Source organism: Cherax quadricarinatus, chromosome 51 (genome assembly GCF_038502225.1).
Source record: "Cherax quadricarinatus isolate ZL_2023a chromosome 51, ASM3850222v1, whole genome shotgun sequence".
NCBI lineage: Eukaryota > Metazoa > Arthropoda > Malacostraca > Decapoda > Parastacidae > Cherax > Cherax quadricarinatus.
The window spans coordinates 22077278-22095030 of NC_091342.1; the positions used below are offsets into that span (position 1 = coordinate 22077278).

The 17753-nt window shown below is 39.9% G+C and overlaps 1 protein-coding gene and 1 long non-coding RNA gene across 2 annotated transcripts in view; one reads left to right on the top strand and one right to left on the bottom strand.

Moving 5' to 3' along the window:
• LOC138854160 (uncharacterized) overlaps positions 1-17753 on the top strand; it is a 502510-nt gene that overhangs the window by 88976 nt on the left and 395781 nt on the right. The window lies entirely within an intron of this gene.
• LOC128694593 (adenylate cyclase type 5) overlaps positions 1-17753 on the bottom strand; it is a 418524-nt gene that overhangs the window by 20237 nt on the left and 380534 nt on the right. Inside the window, exons 16-19 of the mRNA XM_070095954.1 lie at positions 13586-13695; positions 12129-12348; positions 2468-2599; positions 2129-2253 (exon numbers count right to left, since the gene is read on the bottom strand). Of these exons, the coding sequence (XP_069952055.1) occupies positions 2129-2253; positions 2468-2599; positions 12129-12348; positions 13586-13695 (587 nt within the window). The remainder of the gene's footprint in view (positions 1-2128; positions 2254-2467; positions 2600-12128; positions 12349-13585; positions 13696-17753) is intronic.

Sequence of the window (17753 nt, forward strand, 5' to 3'; positions counted from 1 at the left end):
CTATACTGATATAGGTCATGGAGCAGTATATTTAGACATACATTATTAGATAAGTACATAATTAGATACATACCTAGCTGGGCACATACATAATTAGATTTACAATATTGAGGTAGTACAAGTCAGAAAATATTACAAATGGTAAATTTAGTAATGGGATTGGATTCGTCTGTTTCTATTAAAGCTTATATATTGGAAGTGTGTCTTAGGTGGACTTAGGACTAACTTAAGATTTAATAGGCAATAGCTATATTAGGACTTTTATGTTCACAGTCATTTGGGTAGGTTTAAGTGTGAATTAAGGGGAATTATATATAATGAGAGTAAGATTATATTGTTTTGATTGTGTTCATGATACAAAAAAGAAAATAAGGTTAAGTCTGCCCAAAATGCCTTGGCATGATAGTGACTTTCTTTGTACCAATCAAATTATGAAATGTAAACACACATTGTAACCTTAGCAAAGAAATAAATTTTATTTTATTTTATGCAGCACAGGCTAGAAATGCATTTGGGATTTTGTAAGATGCATAATTATTGTTTACAAATGCAATTTGTACAGCTGCTGTGGATGCATGTTTGGGTTGCATTTAAGAAAGTGTAAGAAATTTGTTTAGGTCTTGGGTCTAAAATTTTCCAGACTTCTAGCATTAAATACAGTGGAACCTCAAATATCGAACTTTCTTCAGTCCAGAAGGCTGTTCGAGTGCCTTTACTGAATGAATTTATTCCCATCAGGAATAATGTAAATTAGATTAGTCCATTTCAGACCCTCAAAAATACGCTTATAAAAGCACTTACAAAAATACACTTACGTAATTGGTTGTGTTGGGAGCAGTTCGATTTTTGAGGTTCCACTGTACAGTGGTACCTCAAGTTTCGAACAGCTCCCAACTCAAACAATTACATAAGTATATTTTTGTAAGTGCTTTTTAAGTGTATTTTTGGAGGTCTGAAGCGGACTAATCTAATTTGCATTATTCCTTATGGGAACAAATTCATTCGGTGTCAGCACTCAAACAGCCTTCTGGAATGAATTAAGTTCGTAACATGAGGTCCCACTGTACGTAACTACTCATAACCACCTTAGCTTGCCTAATTCAACAATATCCTGTTAAATATTGGGTACTCTAAATAATGCATAACATACACTAACTACATTGCAATGCTTTTGTGACTGAATTCATTAGTGAATACGTATACAGCACTTACATTCAGTATTCCACGATTTCGTTGGCTTTCAGTTAAGCCACTGTTCTACCCGCCGGTGACAATCACCGGCAGGTGGAACATAATGAACATTGGCTCATTTTGAAGCCATCAGAAACGTGGAACACTGAAAAGAAAGTGCTGTATATTCGGGGCCCACCTGTACATAACTATTGCTTTGAAGTCAATAAATCTAAGTGCAGTAGTTCATTATAGTATACTTACAGTATTTACCTTACTTGCTAGCCAAACTCCAGTGTGGAGGCCTAGTCCTCGGACATATAATGTACTACTGTAATAGTAAAAAGCTTCTGTGAAGTCTTAATAATTAGATTAACAAAACAAATGATACAGCAGTAGACTCCCTTGATTTATACGGGTTACATTTCTGGTGATATTGCGACTTGGGGTACGATGAACACATGGGAAAAATAGGATTGCAATCTTGACACCTCCAAAAACAGGAAACAATTTTTTTTTTTTAATTTCCTGATACAGTAGAACTCCTGTATCCACTGATTCAGCAACCGCAGTTTCAGTTTTCCCTGGTTTACTGTGGCCCAAAAATGCCTCTTAATTTTACATAACAATGGCCTCAAAGCGCAAAAGTAGAGAAGCCCATCAGTGAAAAGTGATAATTTTCAAATTATTGTTCATAATTTATCAATTAAACTTTATAGTAGGTATGTATAGGACTTATATATAGGGTCTGCTACTATTCTCGGTAGGTCCTTGGAATGTATCCACTGTGGATAGAGGGGTCCTACTGTACTTCAAAAAATAAGTTTTTCTTACCTAACATTGTAGTTGACGTGGCCCTGCAGGTTGTGGTTGTGTGAAATTATGAGTCTACTGTATTTAGTCAAGCTGCACATTTCAAGAATAAAACTACCTAGCACATTATTAAAATAAATCTTACTTGTATTTTATCTAACTCTCCTGTGGAGTCCATTCTAGAGGCCACATTAACAGCGTTGCCCCAGATGTCATACTGAGGTTTGCGAGCTCCTATGACACCAGCTACCACAGGTCCTATGTTGATACCTGAAAATATAATGCTGTTGTTTTGATACTTATAAAATGTACCATAATAAATTTTCCTTATTTTCACTTTTATACATTGATAAAATTCTTTGTTCTTTTATCTAATTAGATGGTACATCAGTAGTATTTATTATATCTCTAACTCAGGCTTTCATACAAGTTTATATTATGTACATGTAAAAACATACAGGAAGGCAACAAAATTACTACTTACCTATTCGTATTTTGAAATTATTAAAGGAATGCTCGTTTACGTACTCCAGCTGATCCCGTAACCTAAGAGCATAGTCTGCCATTGCAGTGACGTGACTGAAGTTTTTTAAGTCTCTAGATGCCTTTGTTAGACCTAGTAAGATTGTTGAAAATATAATATCAAATTAATTATTTTTGTAATCCTGTATCTCCTTGGAACATATGAGAGAAACATTCAAATTCAATTTCTTTATTTTAATTTTTGTTTTTATTATTAACACAATGGCCATTTCCTACCAAGGCAGGGTGGCCCAAAAAAGAAAAACTCATCATTCACTCCATCACTGTCTTGCCAAAGGCATGCTTACACTCCAGTTATAAAACTGCAACATTAGCAACCCTCCTTCAGAATGCCAGCACTGAACTGTACCTCCCATCTCCAGGAATCAAGATCAATTTCTTAGGCAACCTTAGAGTAGTTTTAAGACTACGTAGTTTCATTTTTAAAGAACAGTCAAAATACAAGCAACAAGATTATTCATTAAAATAAAATTTTGTAGCTGACTAGGTGAAAAATGTTCAGTTTATGAAATTGCAATTCAGTACGCTGCACTTACATTTACAATACAGTTCAATGTAAGTTATCTCGTTACAAGAGCTATGTCAGAGTGTAGGGATTGTAACAGAAGGTACATTATGTGCGAGTTGAAAAACAGCAGAACAAAAGGGACAGGAGAATGAAAAGTATGAAAGTTCAACAAGTAAGTTGCAAGATGTGTTTGACATTGTATACTGCTATTCCACAAGGCACAGTACTCACTCCCATTCTATTCCTCATCCTCATTTCTGACAGACAGGGATGTAAGCCATAGCTCTGTGTCTTGCTTTGCGGATGATACCCGGATCACCATGGCAGTGACCTCCATCGAAGACACCGTGAGACTCCAAGCGGACATCAACCAAATTTTCAAATGGGCCACTCAAAACAATAAGAAGTTCAACGAGGAGAAATTTCAACTACTCAGATAAGATAAGAGATAAGAGAGATAAAATTTTGTTCAGATTTTTAACCCCGGAGGGTTAGCCACCCAGGATAACCCAAGAAAGTCAGTGCGTCATCGAGGACTGTCCCCCAGGATGCGACCCACACCAGTCGACTAACACCCAGGTATCGATTTGCTGCTAGGTGAACAGGACAACAGGTGTAAGGAAACGTGTTGAAATGTTTCCACCCGCCGGGAATCGAATCCGGGCCCTCCGTGTGTGAAGCGGGAGCTTTAGCCACCAGGCCACCGGGCCACCAGATATGGGAAACTTGAAGAAATTAAAAATGTGTCAGGGTATACGACAAATTCTAACCATACAATAGAGAGGAAAAGTAATGTGAAGGACTTGGGAGTGATAATGTCAGAGGATCTCACCTTCAAAGACCACAACAATGTATCTACCTCATCCGCTAGAAAAATGATAGGATGGATAATGAGAACCTTCAAAAGTAGGGATGCCAAGCCCATGATGATTCTCTTCAAATCTCCTGTGCTCTCTAGGCTGGAATACTGCTGTACACTAACGACCCCCTTCAAGGCTGGCGACATTGCAGACCTGGAGAGTGTACAAAGAACTTTCACGGCACACATAAGTACGATAAGGCACCTAGACTACTGGGAATGGTTGAAGGTCCTTGATCTGTATTCCCTCAAATGCAGGCTAGAGAGATACATGATAATATACACTTGGAAGGTCCTGGAGGGATTGGTACCAAACCTGCACACGAAAATCACTCCCTATGAAAGCAAAAGACTCGGCAGGAGATGCAACATTTCCCCAATGAAAAGCAGGGGCGCCACGAGTACATTGAGAGACAACACAATAAGTGTCTGGGGCCCAAGACTGTTCAGTTGCCTCCCAGCATACATAAGGGGGATTACCAATAGACCCCTGGCTGTCTTCAGGAAGGCACTGGACAGGCACCTAAAGTCAGTACCTGACCAACCGGGCTGTGGTTCGTATGTCAGCTTGCGTGCGGCCAGCAGTAACAGCCTGGTTGATCAGACCCTGATCCATCATGAGGCCTGGTCTCAGACCGGGCCACAGGGGCATTGACCCCCGAAACCCTCTCCAGGTAAACTCCAGGTAATTAATTTTGTCAACCAATTCTCATTGTTGTTACAAGCTCTGCTAATTCATTCATGAAAATAGTCCTTACTCCTCTGTATACTATGTTTTCAGCTGCATCAAGCTAATTTACCCATGTTATGACAATTCACATGAATCTATCTGTAAAACCTGATTTTACTGAAATATTTTCATAAACTCTACTGTATCACTTCTCTTCCCTACATACAGTATAGTGTGAAAGCATACAGAGTCCAAATTAATACAAATCAAATCAAATCAAGTTTATTCTCTATAAGGATTACAATGCTGAGTTTACAGACTTTGGATATGGTGTGGGTTACATGTTTTAAAATACTAATTACAGAGGGGGCCACTAGAACACCTAGCATGACTAGGCATTTCGGGCAGACTTAGATTAATTCTTAACTTTAAAATATTACAAATTATGAGGCAAGTTGGTATTCGGCTAAGTGACTAAATACTAGTTTGTGAGTTTAGCATTGTGAATGCTTTTGTTTTTGCACAATACATAGTTTCAGTATTGGAGTATCACAGGCTAACTTATGACTAGTTAGGATTCATTATTTTAAGATTAATATTGATATTTATGGTCAAATGGGTGAGTGTGTAAGTGTGAACCACCAGGTGGTATTCATGTAATTAGTTGATGGGGTGTATCAGGGAGATAGGATGTTTTCTAATGGTAGTTTTGAAGGTGATGAATGTGTCTGCAGTTCTAGAGTTTTCAGGGAGGGTGTTCCAGATTTTAGGGCCTTTGACATACATTGAATTTTTGTAAAGGTTTAGCCGGACACGGGGAATGTCATAGAGATGTTTGTGTCTGGTGTTATGTCTGTGGGTTCTGTCACAACTATCAAGAAAGCATTTTAGGTCAAGGTTAATATTGGAATTTAAGGTTCTGTAGATGTAGATTGCACAGTAGTAAGTGTGGATGTACTGAACAGGGAGTAAGTTTAGATCTATGAAGAGTGGGGGGGGGGGTGTTGCCAGGGATGGGATTTAGTGATTTTTCTTACTGCGGCTTTTTGTTGGGTTATTATTGGCTTTAGGTGTGTTGCTGTAGTTGATCCCCAAGAACAAATAGCATAGGTGAGGTATGGATAAATAAGTGAGTGGTATAGTGTGAGAAGGGCATTATGCGGCACGTAGTATCGTATCTTGGAGAGGATCCCAACCGTTTTGGATACTTTTTTGGTTATGTGTTTTATGTGGGTGCTGAAATTCAGGTTGTTGTCGAGGTATAGGCCTAGGAATTTGCCCTCATTATGTCTGGCAATTAGAGTGTTGTCGATCTTAATGTTAATTTGTGCAACTCCTGCTCTGCTACCAAACATAATTCAATTCAATTCAATTCAAAGTTTATTCTCTATAAGGATTACAATGCTGAGTTTACAGAATTTGGTTATTGTGTGGTTTACATGTAGTAAAATAATAATTACAGAGTGTACCACTAGAACACTTAGCATGGCTAGGCATTTTGGGCAGACTTAGATTAAATCTTAAGTTTAAAATATTACAAAATTATGAGGTAAGTTGGTATTATGGCTAAGTGACTAAGTACTAGTTTGTGAGTTTAGCAATGTGAATGCTTTTGTTTTGGCACTATACATAGTTTCAGTATTGGAGTATCACAGGCCAACTTATGACTAGTTGAGATTGATATTTCTGTTTATGGTCAAATGGGTGAGTGAGTGTAAGTGTGAACCACCAGGTGGTATTTGTATAATTAGTTGACAGGGTGTATCAGGGAGATAAGATGTTTTCTGATGGTAGTTTTGAAGGTGATGAATGTGTCTGCAGTTTTAGAATTTTCAGGTACGGTGTTCCAGATTTTAGGGCCTTTGACATACATTGAATTTTTGTAAAGGTTTAGTTGGACATGGGGAATGTCATAGAGATGTTTGTGTCTGGTGTTGTGCCTGTGGGTTCTGTCACAACTATCAAGAAAGCGTTTTAGGTCAAGGTTAATATTGGAATTTAAGGTCCTGTAGATGTAGATTGCACAGTAGTAAGTGTGGATGTACTGAACAGGGAGTAAGTTTAGATCTATGAAGAGTGGGGGGGTATGTTGCCAGGGATGGGATTTAGTGATTACTCTTACTGCGGCTTTTTGTTGGGTTATTATTGGCTTTACGTGTGTTGCTGCAGTTGAACCCCAAGCACAGATAGCATAGGTGAGGTATGAATATATAAGTGAATGGTATAGTGTGAGAAGGGCATTTTTCGGCACGTAGTATCGTATCTTGGAGAGGATCCCAACCGTTTTGGATACTTTTTTGGTTATGTGTTGGATATGGGTGCTGAAGTTCAGGTTGTTGTTGAGGTATAGGCCTAGGAATTTGCCCTCATTATGCCTGGCAATTAGAGTGTTGTCGATCTTAATGTTAATTTGCGCATCTCCTGCTCTGCTACCAAACATAATGTAGTAGGTTTTGTCAGCGTTAAGCGTAAGTTTATTGGCTGTCATCCAAGTCGATATTTTGATCAGCTCCTCATTAACAATGGTGTTGAGGGTGGCAAGATTAGGGTGAGAGATGACATAAGTTGTGTCGTCAGCAAAGAGAATGGGGTTCAGGTGTTGAGATACGTTTGGAAGATCATTGATGTATATGAGGAAGAGGAGGGGACCAAGGACACTTCCCTGCGGAACTCCAGTATCAAGTGGCTGTGTTATTGATGCTGTGTCTTTAATGGTGACATACTTTTACCTATTTGTAAGGTAAGATTTGAAATATGCAAGCGCATGGCCTCTTATACCATAATCGTCAAGTTTGTGGAGTAGGATGCTGTGGTCTACTGTGTCAAAAGCTTTTCTTAGGTCAATAAAAATTCCTAGTGGGTTTTGTGAGTGTTAAGCGTAAGTTTATTATACAGTGAAACCCCGGGTTTTGGCTGCCCTGGGAATTGGCCACTTCGGGTTTCGCCCACTTTTTTTGGCCAAATTTTGTCCCGCATATTGGCCATTGCCCCGGGTATCGGCCTGCTTACCAGACCTGTCCGCCTGCCCGTGCAGGCGTCGTGAGACAGTCTAGCATTGTTTTTCCTTGAATGAACATTATCCTGCACTCTCATCCTGCCAGCCAGGCAGCCATCCAGTCAGCCAGCTAGCTAGCCAGCTAGCTAGCCAGCCAGCTAGCCAGCCAGCTAGCCAGCCAGCCAGCCAGCCAGCCAGCCAGCCAGCCAGCCAGCCAGCCAGCCAGCCAGCCAGCTAGCTAGCCAGTCATCCAGCTAGCTAGCCAGCCAGGCAGCCAGCGAGCCATCCAGCTAGCCAGCCAGCCAGCTAGCTAGTCAGCCAGCCAGCCAGCCAGCCAGCCAGCCAGCCAGCCAGCCAGCCAGCCAGCCAGCCAGACCTGGCAGCTAGCCAGGCAGCCAGCTAGCCAGCCAGCCAGTCATCCAGCCAGCCAGTCATCCAGCCAGCCAGTCATCCAGCCAGCCAGTTATCCAGCCAGCCAGCCAGGCAGCCATCCAGACATTAATTGTGACTGCGAAATAAGCCACCATGGGCCCTGTGGTTAAGAAAGTGAGGAACACCCTAGCAGTGAAGGAGATAATAGAAAAATCTGGGAGTGGCGTTCGTTGGGGAGAGCTTGCCAGGATGTACGGCAAAAACAAATCAACTATCACTTCTATCCTGGCGAAGAGAAAAGAGCTCAAGGAAGCTGATGTTGTGAAAGGTGTTGTCACCTTATCCAAAAATAGATTTTTTTTTTTTTATTTATTTACAATTTGAGCACACATACAGAGGTACAAAAAAATACAGATAAGAGCAGCATGCCAAAGCCACTTATACTATGCATAGCATTACGGGCTGGCTTAAAATTAACTTAAGATTAACTAAGCAATGATGAAATCAGTGATAAAACATTAATGTAAACAGATTACTATAAAGCACAAGTGTTTTACATTGTTGTACATTCAGTCGTATGGAGTATTCTGTTAGGTAGTGTATTTAAAAAATAAAGTTAGATTGGGTTTTAGGTTTAACATTTATGTGATATAATTGTGAGTAACATTTAAGATAAACAATTTATAAGGTTCAGTTATTCAGTATTTATTTGGTTTTGGGTGAGTAAGTGATCTTTGAGAAGAGACTTGAATTTATAAACAGGTAGTGTTTCTTTTATATTTACAGGTAATGAATTCCAGATTTTAGGGCCTTTTATGTGCATTGAGTTTTTGCATAGTGTGAGATGGACACGAGGAACATCAAAGAGTGATCTATGCCTTGTGTTATGGTCATGTGTTCTGTTGAGGTTGGCAAGGAGATGTTTGAGGGGAGGGTTAATATCAGAGTTAAGTGTTCTATGTATGTAATAGGTGCAGTAATAAGTATGGATGTTTTGTATGGTGAGTAGGTTTAGTGTATTGAATATTGGTGGAGTGTGCTGCCTGTAGTGAGAATTTGTTATCATTCTAACTGCAGCCTTTTGTTGGGTAATTAGTGGTCTGAGATGGTTAATTGTTGTTGAGCCCCATGCACAAATTCCATAGGTGAGATAGGGGTAAATAAGAGAGTGAAAAAGAGCCAGGAGGGCTGACTGTGGAGCATAGTACCGTATCTTCGATAGTATGCCTACAGTCTTGGAAATTTTCTTAGAAATTTGTTGTATATGTGTATGAAATTTGAGTCTATTATCAAGGTGGATTCCTAAGAATTTTCCCTCTGTTAGCTTTGTGATAGGTGATCCGTTTATCATTATGTTAAGAGGGACATCTGTAGCTCTGTTACCAAACTGAATGAAGTAGGTTTTGTCAATGTTTAGTGTAAGTTTGTTAGTCCTCATCCAGGTAGATATTTTCTGTAATTCGGTATTTACAGTATTGGCTAGCGTGACTGGGCTCGGGTGGGAGAAGACGTATGTAGTGTCATCTGCAAATAGTGTGGGTTTGAGCAATTGCGAAGCATTTGGTAGGTCATTTATGTATAGGAGAAAGAGAAGAGGGCCAAGGACACTTCCCTGTGGGACACCAACTGTAATTGGTTGTGCAGAAGAGTTTGCCCCATTTGCGTACACATATTGGCTTCTGTTGCTGAGGTATGACTTGAGGTAGTTGAGGGAGTGCCCTCTTATACCATAGTGCGACAATTTTACGTGGAGCAAGTCATGGTCAACTGTATCAAAAGCTTTACATAAGTCAATGAAGATCCCCAGTGGGACTTCTTTTTTCTCTATTGCAGTGTATATATGTTCTAGCATGTGTATAATAGCATCATTAGTATTTTTATTTGGCCTGAATCCAAATTGCCATTCCTGGTTACACAGCCATACACAACTGTAGGCCAGACCAACAAGGAGGTGGCACAGCCATATACTACTCAGACCAACTAGAATGTATCACTAATACTTGCACAAGGGATGAACATGGGGAATATATAATAGCCAAATTCAAATCCAAATACCTACAAAAACCTCTCACATTGATAAACATCTACAGAGTTCCACAGTCAAACATTAGCCAATTTAGTCAAAACCTAGGAAGTTGAAGAGGTTGAGAAGTTGTTGGTGGTGTGGATCAACAATAAACAGAGAGTGGGTGATAGTGTGTCAGAGTCGATCATTTGTGAGAAGGCAAGGCAATTGCATGCCGATTTGATAAAGAAAATGCCTGGAACCAGTGCTGATGTTAGTGAATTTAAGGCCAGCAGAGGCTGGTTTGACAGATTTAGGAAGTGTAGTGGCATACACAGTGTGGTAAGGCATAGGGAGGCAGCAAGTTTAGACAAACATGTGGCTGAAAACTTCGTGAGTGAATTTAAGGGGCATGTAGAGACTGAAAAATTCAGACCCCAACAAGTTTTCAATTGTGACGAAACAGGCCTGTTTTGGAAGAAAATGCCGAAGAGGACCTACATTACTCAGGAGGAAAAGGCACTGCCAGGACACAAGCCTATGAAAGACAGGCTCACTCTTTTGTTCTGTGCTAATGCTAGTGGTGATTTTAAAGTGAAGCATATACTTGTGTATCACTCAGAAAATCCCAAAGTGTTTAAGAAAAACAATGTCATCAAGAATATTGTGTGTCTTGTGGAAAGCGAATAATAAGGCATGGGTCACGAGGGAAATTTTCTGAGAGTGAGTCCATGAAGTGTTTGGCCCAAGTGTGAAAAAATACCTCCTGGAAAATAATTTGCTACTCAAGTGCCTCCTGGTAATGGACAATGCTCCAGCTCATCCTCCAAACTTGGAAGACCTATTGTCTAGGGACTTCAATTTTATCACAGTGAAGTTCTTGCCTTCTAACACCACTCCTCTCCTCCAGCCCATGGACCAGCAGGTCATTTCTAACTTCAAAAAACTCTACACCAAAGCAGTGTTTGAAAGGTGCTTTGTAGCGACCTCAGACACTCAGTTGACCCTACGAGAGTTCTGGAAGAATCACTTCAGTATCCTCCATTGCATAAGCCTTATAGGTAAGGCTTGGGAGGGAGTGACTTCCAGGATTTCGAACTCTGCTTGGAGACAATTGTGGCCAGATTGTGTCCAAAAGAGGGATTTTGAAGTGTTTGAGGCTGACCCTGACCCTCTGCCTGTTGTGGAAGGTATTGTGGCATTGGGTAAGTCCATGGGGCTGGAGGTGAGTGGAGAGGATGTGGAAGAGTTGGTGGAGGACCACAGGGAAGAGCTAACCCCTGACGAACTTCAAGAGCTTCAACTGGAACAGCATCAGACCACAGTTCAGGAACTTGTTTCAGAGGAGGAGGAGGAAGAGGGAGTGAAGGAGGTGCCTTCTTCAGAGATTAAAGAGGTGTGTGCAGTGTGGACTAGGATGCCAGCTTTTGTAGAGAAACACCACCCTAACCAAGCTGAAACAAGCCATATCTGCAACATGTTCAGTGACAAAACCTTGTCCCACTTCAGGGAAATCTTAAGGAGATGCCAGAAACAGAGCACTCTTGACAGTTATTTTGTGAGACAGGGGTCCAGCGACTCTCAAGCTGGTCCTAGTGGGCTTAAAAACTAATGGGAAGTAACTCCAGATAAGGACTTGTTACCTAAAGTCTTCATGGAAGGGGATTACCCTTCCAAACAATAAGTCCTCCTTCTTTCCTCCTCCCTGTCTTCCGGATGCCAGCAGGTCTCTTCAATAAACGTAAGTAAATGTTATTTTAAATGTTTATTTAAATTTTAATGTATCTACATATACATGTATATGTATTTATCTGTGTTGTGTGTATGTAAAACTAATTATTATTTAAAAAATGCATTTTTTGTGAATATTTTTGAGGGTCTGGAATGGATTAATTCTATTTACATTATTTCTCATGGTAAATATTGCTTCGCATTTAGGCCTAGCTCCTGGAACGGATTACGGCCGAAATCTGGGGTTTCACTGTATAGTTGGTACACTGTGGTAGCCTATTTTCTTTATATATTCTGTTGTCCTGTGTAAGTACACATCAACCTCACACCTGCATTATAGTACTGGATTACAATTGACAAAAAGTTTGATTCAACAGCTACACAATTTTGTCAAGTGTTAATATTAATTAAGTTTAGGGTGATGATTACCACACCCAATAGCAGAATGGAGTAACAACTTACCAGCAGCAGCCATATAGGTGGCTCCAGTTGACTTGATCTTCTCTATATACTTAAAGCGCTCCTCCTCAAGCAGCTCATCAAAATCAGCAATGATCTCATTGAGGAGACGCAGGCACTCCACGCCCTCATTGTTGGACTCCAACTCCATGTAGAAGTCGGAAAAGTTAGGGATGGAAGCAAAGAGGATGCACACACTCTCGCATTCCTCATGATACAGCTCCTGAAGGTTTAAGGAGGGTATTTATTGTAGTAAGGCTCTGTGCATAGATTTCTGTGCAGAGAGGTGATACAGGAGTGCATGGAAAGATGTTTGTGTATGTAGAGTGCACATGATTTTGGCTAATTTTGTTTTTTCCCCATTTGTATTTACAGGAGGAGGGCTATATTTGCACTGTTCTGCTTTCAGTTTTTAGTTTATCATTAAAATGTTTAAAGTTTTCAGTGCCATATGCCTAAAACACTACAGCACCTCTTTTATGTTCCATTTAAGCTATTTCATCCTTTTTGTGTAAAAAGATTTCCTAGTGTTGTATTAGCACTGCTTTTTCTTTCTTTTCAAATTGTGGCCTTCAGTTTTCCCCAATTAAGATACAAGGTGAGATGCTTCTCACCTTTGGCAGTATATAAGTCTCAATTCTCATAGACAAATCACCTAATGACAATGACAAATCACCTAAAACCAACAATAACCCAACAAAAAGCTGCAGTGAGAATGATCACACAGTCCACGCCTAGGCAGCCCCCCCACCCACTTTCCAAAGATCTAAACCTACTCACTATACAAATCATTCCTCCTACTACTGTGCCACCTACATTTACAGAACAATCAATTCTTAGCTTGTCAATAAAGTTAGGAATCCTTAACCTGTAAATAGCTTGTCAGTAAAGCTAGGGATCCTTAACCTAACCTTGTCAAACCCTGAAAAAAAAAAAATTGAGAGGTGGAAATTTTGACCACCTTTCGGTCTGTCTTAGACCAAAGTAAACATAATAATGATCCAGCATAGATCAGCATGTCGTCTAAAGTTTTTCCTCCTAGGTATGACTTTTATTCTTCTCATAGTTTACCACATTATTCTGTATCCATTCCATATTTTCGTCTCTTTCCCATGATTATCCAACAACAGTTGGGCCATTATTCCTTGTTTCACTTGTTTCTCATTTTTTAATTAACATAGTCTTAATGTGTCGTAGAACTATTTATACTTTAGTGTACATCAATCTCTTGTAATATTCATTATATATTTATTTTATGTGAAATACTCCATTGTTTTAGATATACATTTTATTAGTGGTTTACCTTTTATTTTAACTCATAAATTGCTAATTATAGTATTTCTAAATTCTCTAATAGATTTGTAATAATGTAATATTGATCACAAGGAGAGAACATCAAGGACATGAAGTATTTTTCTGGGGAGAGAGTGAGTGAGCATGGGCATGATAGCAGGACTCACATCAGGAGCCTTATCGACGCTGAGGAAGTGGATGGCGACGTGCTCGGGGAGAATGTTGGCGATGAGCTTCCTGTTGTAGGCTTGCAGGTGCTCTATGTCTTCCTTCTCCTCTGTAACAAGCATGGTCACATCACTACAAAACACACAGCTACACACTAACTAATGTAAACAGATGTATTTAATAAGTCGCTGCCCGATCCCAGGAAGGTATCCTGCAGCCCTTAAGCCTAGGCCTGTCTACCACAGTGCACAAAAACAAATAGTGCAACATAAATTTCTAATAAGGTTAAATATTTAGTTATCTAGGTATGATACACCAGTATCAAAAGTTTGAAGCATTGCATAAGAAGCATTTTTCAGCTACTGCACAGAAATTAATTTGGTTAATAAAACTGGCAAGTTAAAACTTATTCAAACCCCCCAAAAATCATTGTAAAGCCTGCTTTGAGACATGCGAAATTTAAGTTTGAAGTTAACCAAGAGATGCAGTGTTGACTTATTGCACAAACTCCAATAATTTAAAATTTACTGTTAGTAAATTAGGAAATTTGCACCTACACCGACTAAACAAAAAAAAAAAAAAAAATCTCCTTTTCATAAGATGCTTCAGCTATTAAAGTTTGAACCCGTACAGAGCAGGCACATTTAATCTTTACAGGAAAAAATGTCATACTTGAATTTTCATACCTTCCATTCCATGAGCTACAAGAGAAGGGCAGCCGAGGGGTTAATTAAAATGTTGCAAACACCTATATGGTTCAACATAAATTCACAGCTTCCTATAAGTAAGGTAGATAAGAATTGAAGGTTGAAGCTCATCGGGTTATGTATTCAATAAATTTATCATGGAAAGCAAAACTTCGATCTTCATTTTTTCCATAAAATCTGGAAGGTACCACCTACATACCCCAATATTAAACTAAAATTGTATCTAATTAAGACATGATCATTTATGGTTTAAAGCTGATTAGAAGAGACAGTCTACATTTATTACATGGAAATAAATTTGCTTAATAAATTTGGCAAATTGCAATGTATAAAACCCAAAAACAACGTAAACCTTTCATTGTGTGATGCTCGCCATCACTGAAAGCTTGAAGCCACTCAGAAGAGGCATGGCGTTGCTCAGAATCCAACAATTTCATGTTTATGAATTATATCTATAAGATATTGGCAAATCTGCATCTAGAAAGCCTAAACTTGTTGGGTACCATCCTGTCTGTAAAATACATCAACCTTTACTGACTGAAATTGTTCACAAAAGGCATACACGTTATTTTTTTTTTTTTTATATTTTTATTTAAAACTTACAACAAATACAAGAAAGTATAAGAGTTTAATAAAAGAAAAACTATACTGGATATTAACAATCACCTCTATCACACAATCCCAGTACTTAAAATAACACTATAGCTGATAGCCATATTACAACCAGTTACACATCCAACAACATGTCCTACAAAACCCCTCCTTTTACAATAATTAATAATGCCAGTGCAGACAAAAATATTTACATGCACCATTCTAAGAAATACCTTAAGTAACCTAACAATTAGGGTTATACCCTAACCTCATTAAACCTTAATGGGAATTTACCAGAAGTTGGTGATTCAAGAACAAAACAAAACACAAAAATATAAAAGTACATACGAAAACAGATATGGACATTACATTCCTATACACACACACACCTGCATAAGCGGAAGAATATACACCCACAATATTTAATATCAATAATAATGCATCAACCATGAAATTCAAACTGTCATAACAACATTGCATAACATGGAGTTTACACGTAAAATATAAGAGAATACATTACATGCTACCTCAGCTTTAAAACTAGGTGATGTAAATATTTAATATAATCCAAGACTAGAATTATCACATTGAAACATGTCAAATTGGTTCTCCCCACACAAGAACTGGGCAAGAAACCCCCTCAGTGAAGACTATACAGGCACTCCCCTACATCTAACTAAATCCTAGCTTAAGATCAAACTTGTTAATGACTGGACATAAGATCCTAATCTCCCTATCTGAAACACAAAGTATACATCCTTGACATAGTAATATTCACTACATGAATGTGTGTAAAAGTATTACAGTCCTTCTATATAGGAGTACATCTTTAAAGGAAAGTACTTGCAGCTGCATGTTTAAAACTACAAAAATACAAGCATCATCCCATACTAACGTACACTTGACCTACAGTGTTTCCTTGTTTTATTTTAATTTTTTAACACATCTCATATTAATAAAAAGGATTACTAGAATTTCCTGGCAGTATCATTTTTGTACATGTTCAGTACTGCATGACATAAAACACCATAACAGCTGCGTAAGCCACCTATCCTTGACAGTGAGTGTAATAAATATACCCAAACCAAAATATGTAAATGTATGACGTTCTAGGTGTTACTGAATGAAACCATGGTACTGAACGCAAATATAAAATAACCCTCCAGGAACATAACCAGTTCACGAATGTATGCTCTCACTAGATCACTCTCTCATCACCTTCAACACTACTAACACAACCTTACACCCCTCTCACATTAAAGGAGACCCGTCCCTTGCCCCCCCTCCCCTGTTCCCTGAGAAGTTGTGCCACAGTGAGATTACGATAACCTACCAAAAAACTTGATTCCCATCTCCCCCCATATATTAATCTATTCCTACACCTTGTCCTAAAGAACCTTGCTGCTAACGCTTTTATCCTCAACTGCCCTTTAATCTGCCTCATTTCCCAAGAAACATGCAAATAGTCTGCCATAACATACATCAAAGCCCTCCCCACTTCACTTGCTACCCCACTAACATCCATCGACAAAGATCTAAGAAAAGACCAACTCCCCCCCCCCCCCCCAACAACCTAATAACCCCCGCCATCCAGACTCTCACCATGCCCAAAGATGAACAAAAATATACCACATGATAAGCAGTTTCCTCCTCCCACAGAATAAGCATGTTGCCTCTCTCACTAACCCCATTTTATGCAACACTTGCTTAGATGCAACCACTCCCATGAGAAAATGGTATACCATCTCCCTGACCCTTGCTGGTATCCTAAGCTTCCTGAACTCCCTCCATATGACCCTCCAGTTATACATGGGGTATACTGCGACCCCCTGCAATACACCCCTTCCCCACACCACACCCACCACTGTGTTTACCTTCAAACTTTTAACCTGCCTCACTGTCAACAAGAATCTTATTACATCTTCACACTTTCTCAAATCCCTGCCTCACCACCAGTTTCTAGCATCCCTCATCACCCTATCCACCCTAACACCCCTCTCCCCCCCCACCCTTAGATACCTCTGCTTAATATATAATGCCGTTACCCTAGGCCCGAAGGCCAACAAACCTAGTCCACCCCGTTTCACCTCCGTCATGACCACCTCCTTGGACAACCAGGCCCTCCCAAACCCCCACACAAACCTCAACCCCCTCCTCTGTATTTCCTGTATATCCTGCACCCTCAAAGGGAGCACCTCCGCCACACCCCAGACCTTACTATACACCAGCAAGTTAATTACCAACGCCCTCTGCTGTAACGCCACTTCACTAACCCTCAAACCTTTTAACATGCCTATAACCCTACTTGTGGCTGTTTCTGAGTTAATCCTCCTACATTCCTGCAACTGCTTCATATACCATATCCCACACACCCTAATTCTGTCACAAACCGTCCATCCCATCTCCTCCCCCAATCTCCCCCCAACCCATGTTCCTACCTCCAATAACCTAGACTTTGCTAAATTAACTACAGTTCCTGAAACATTCCCAAAACTCCTTATCACCTCTCCCACCCTTCTTAAAGCCTCCCCACTCGTAACTAAAACAGTTGTGTCATCCACATAACCTACTATTCCCCCCATGCTTCCCCCCCTACCCCCCGCAATTCCTCCTCCACAGCCTCAAAGAAAGGATGTTGCACACATGCAAAGAGCAACTGTGACAGCAGGCAACCCTGCCTTAATCCCTGTTCCATCATCACCGTCCCCCCCAGCTTTCCATTAACCTGCACCCTCATGACAGCCCCCTCATATAGAGTGCGCACCCACCTCACTACCCCCCCTCCAAAACCCAATTTCTCCAAACAGCCCCACAAAAAGTCCCTCTTCACGCAGTCATAGGCCTGAGCCCAATCCAAGCCAAGGAC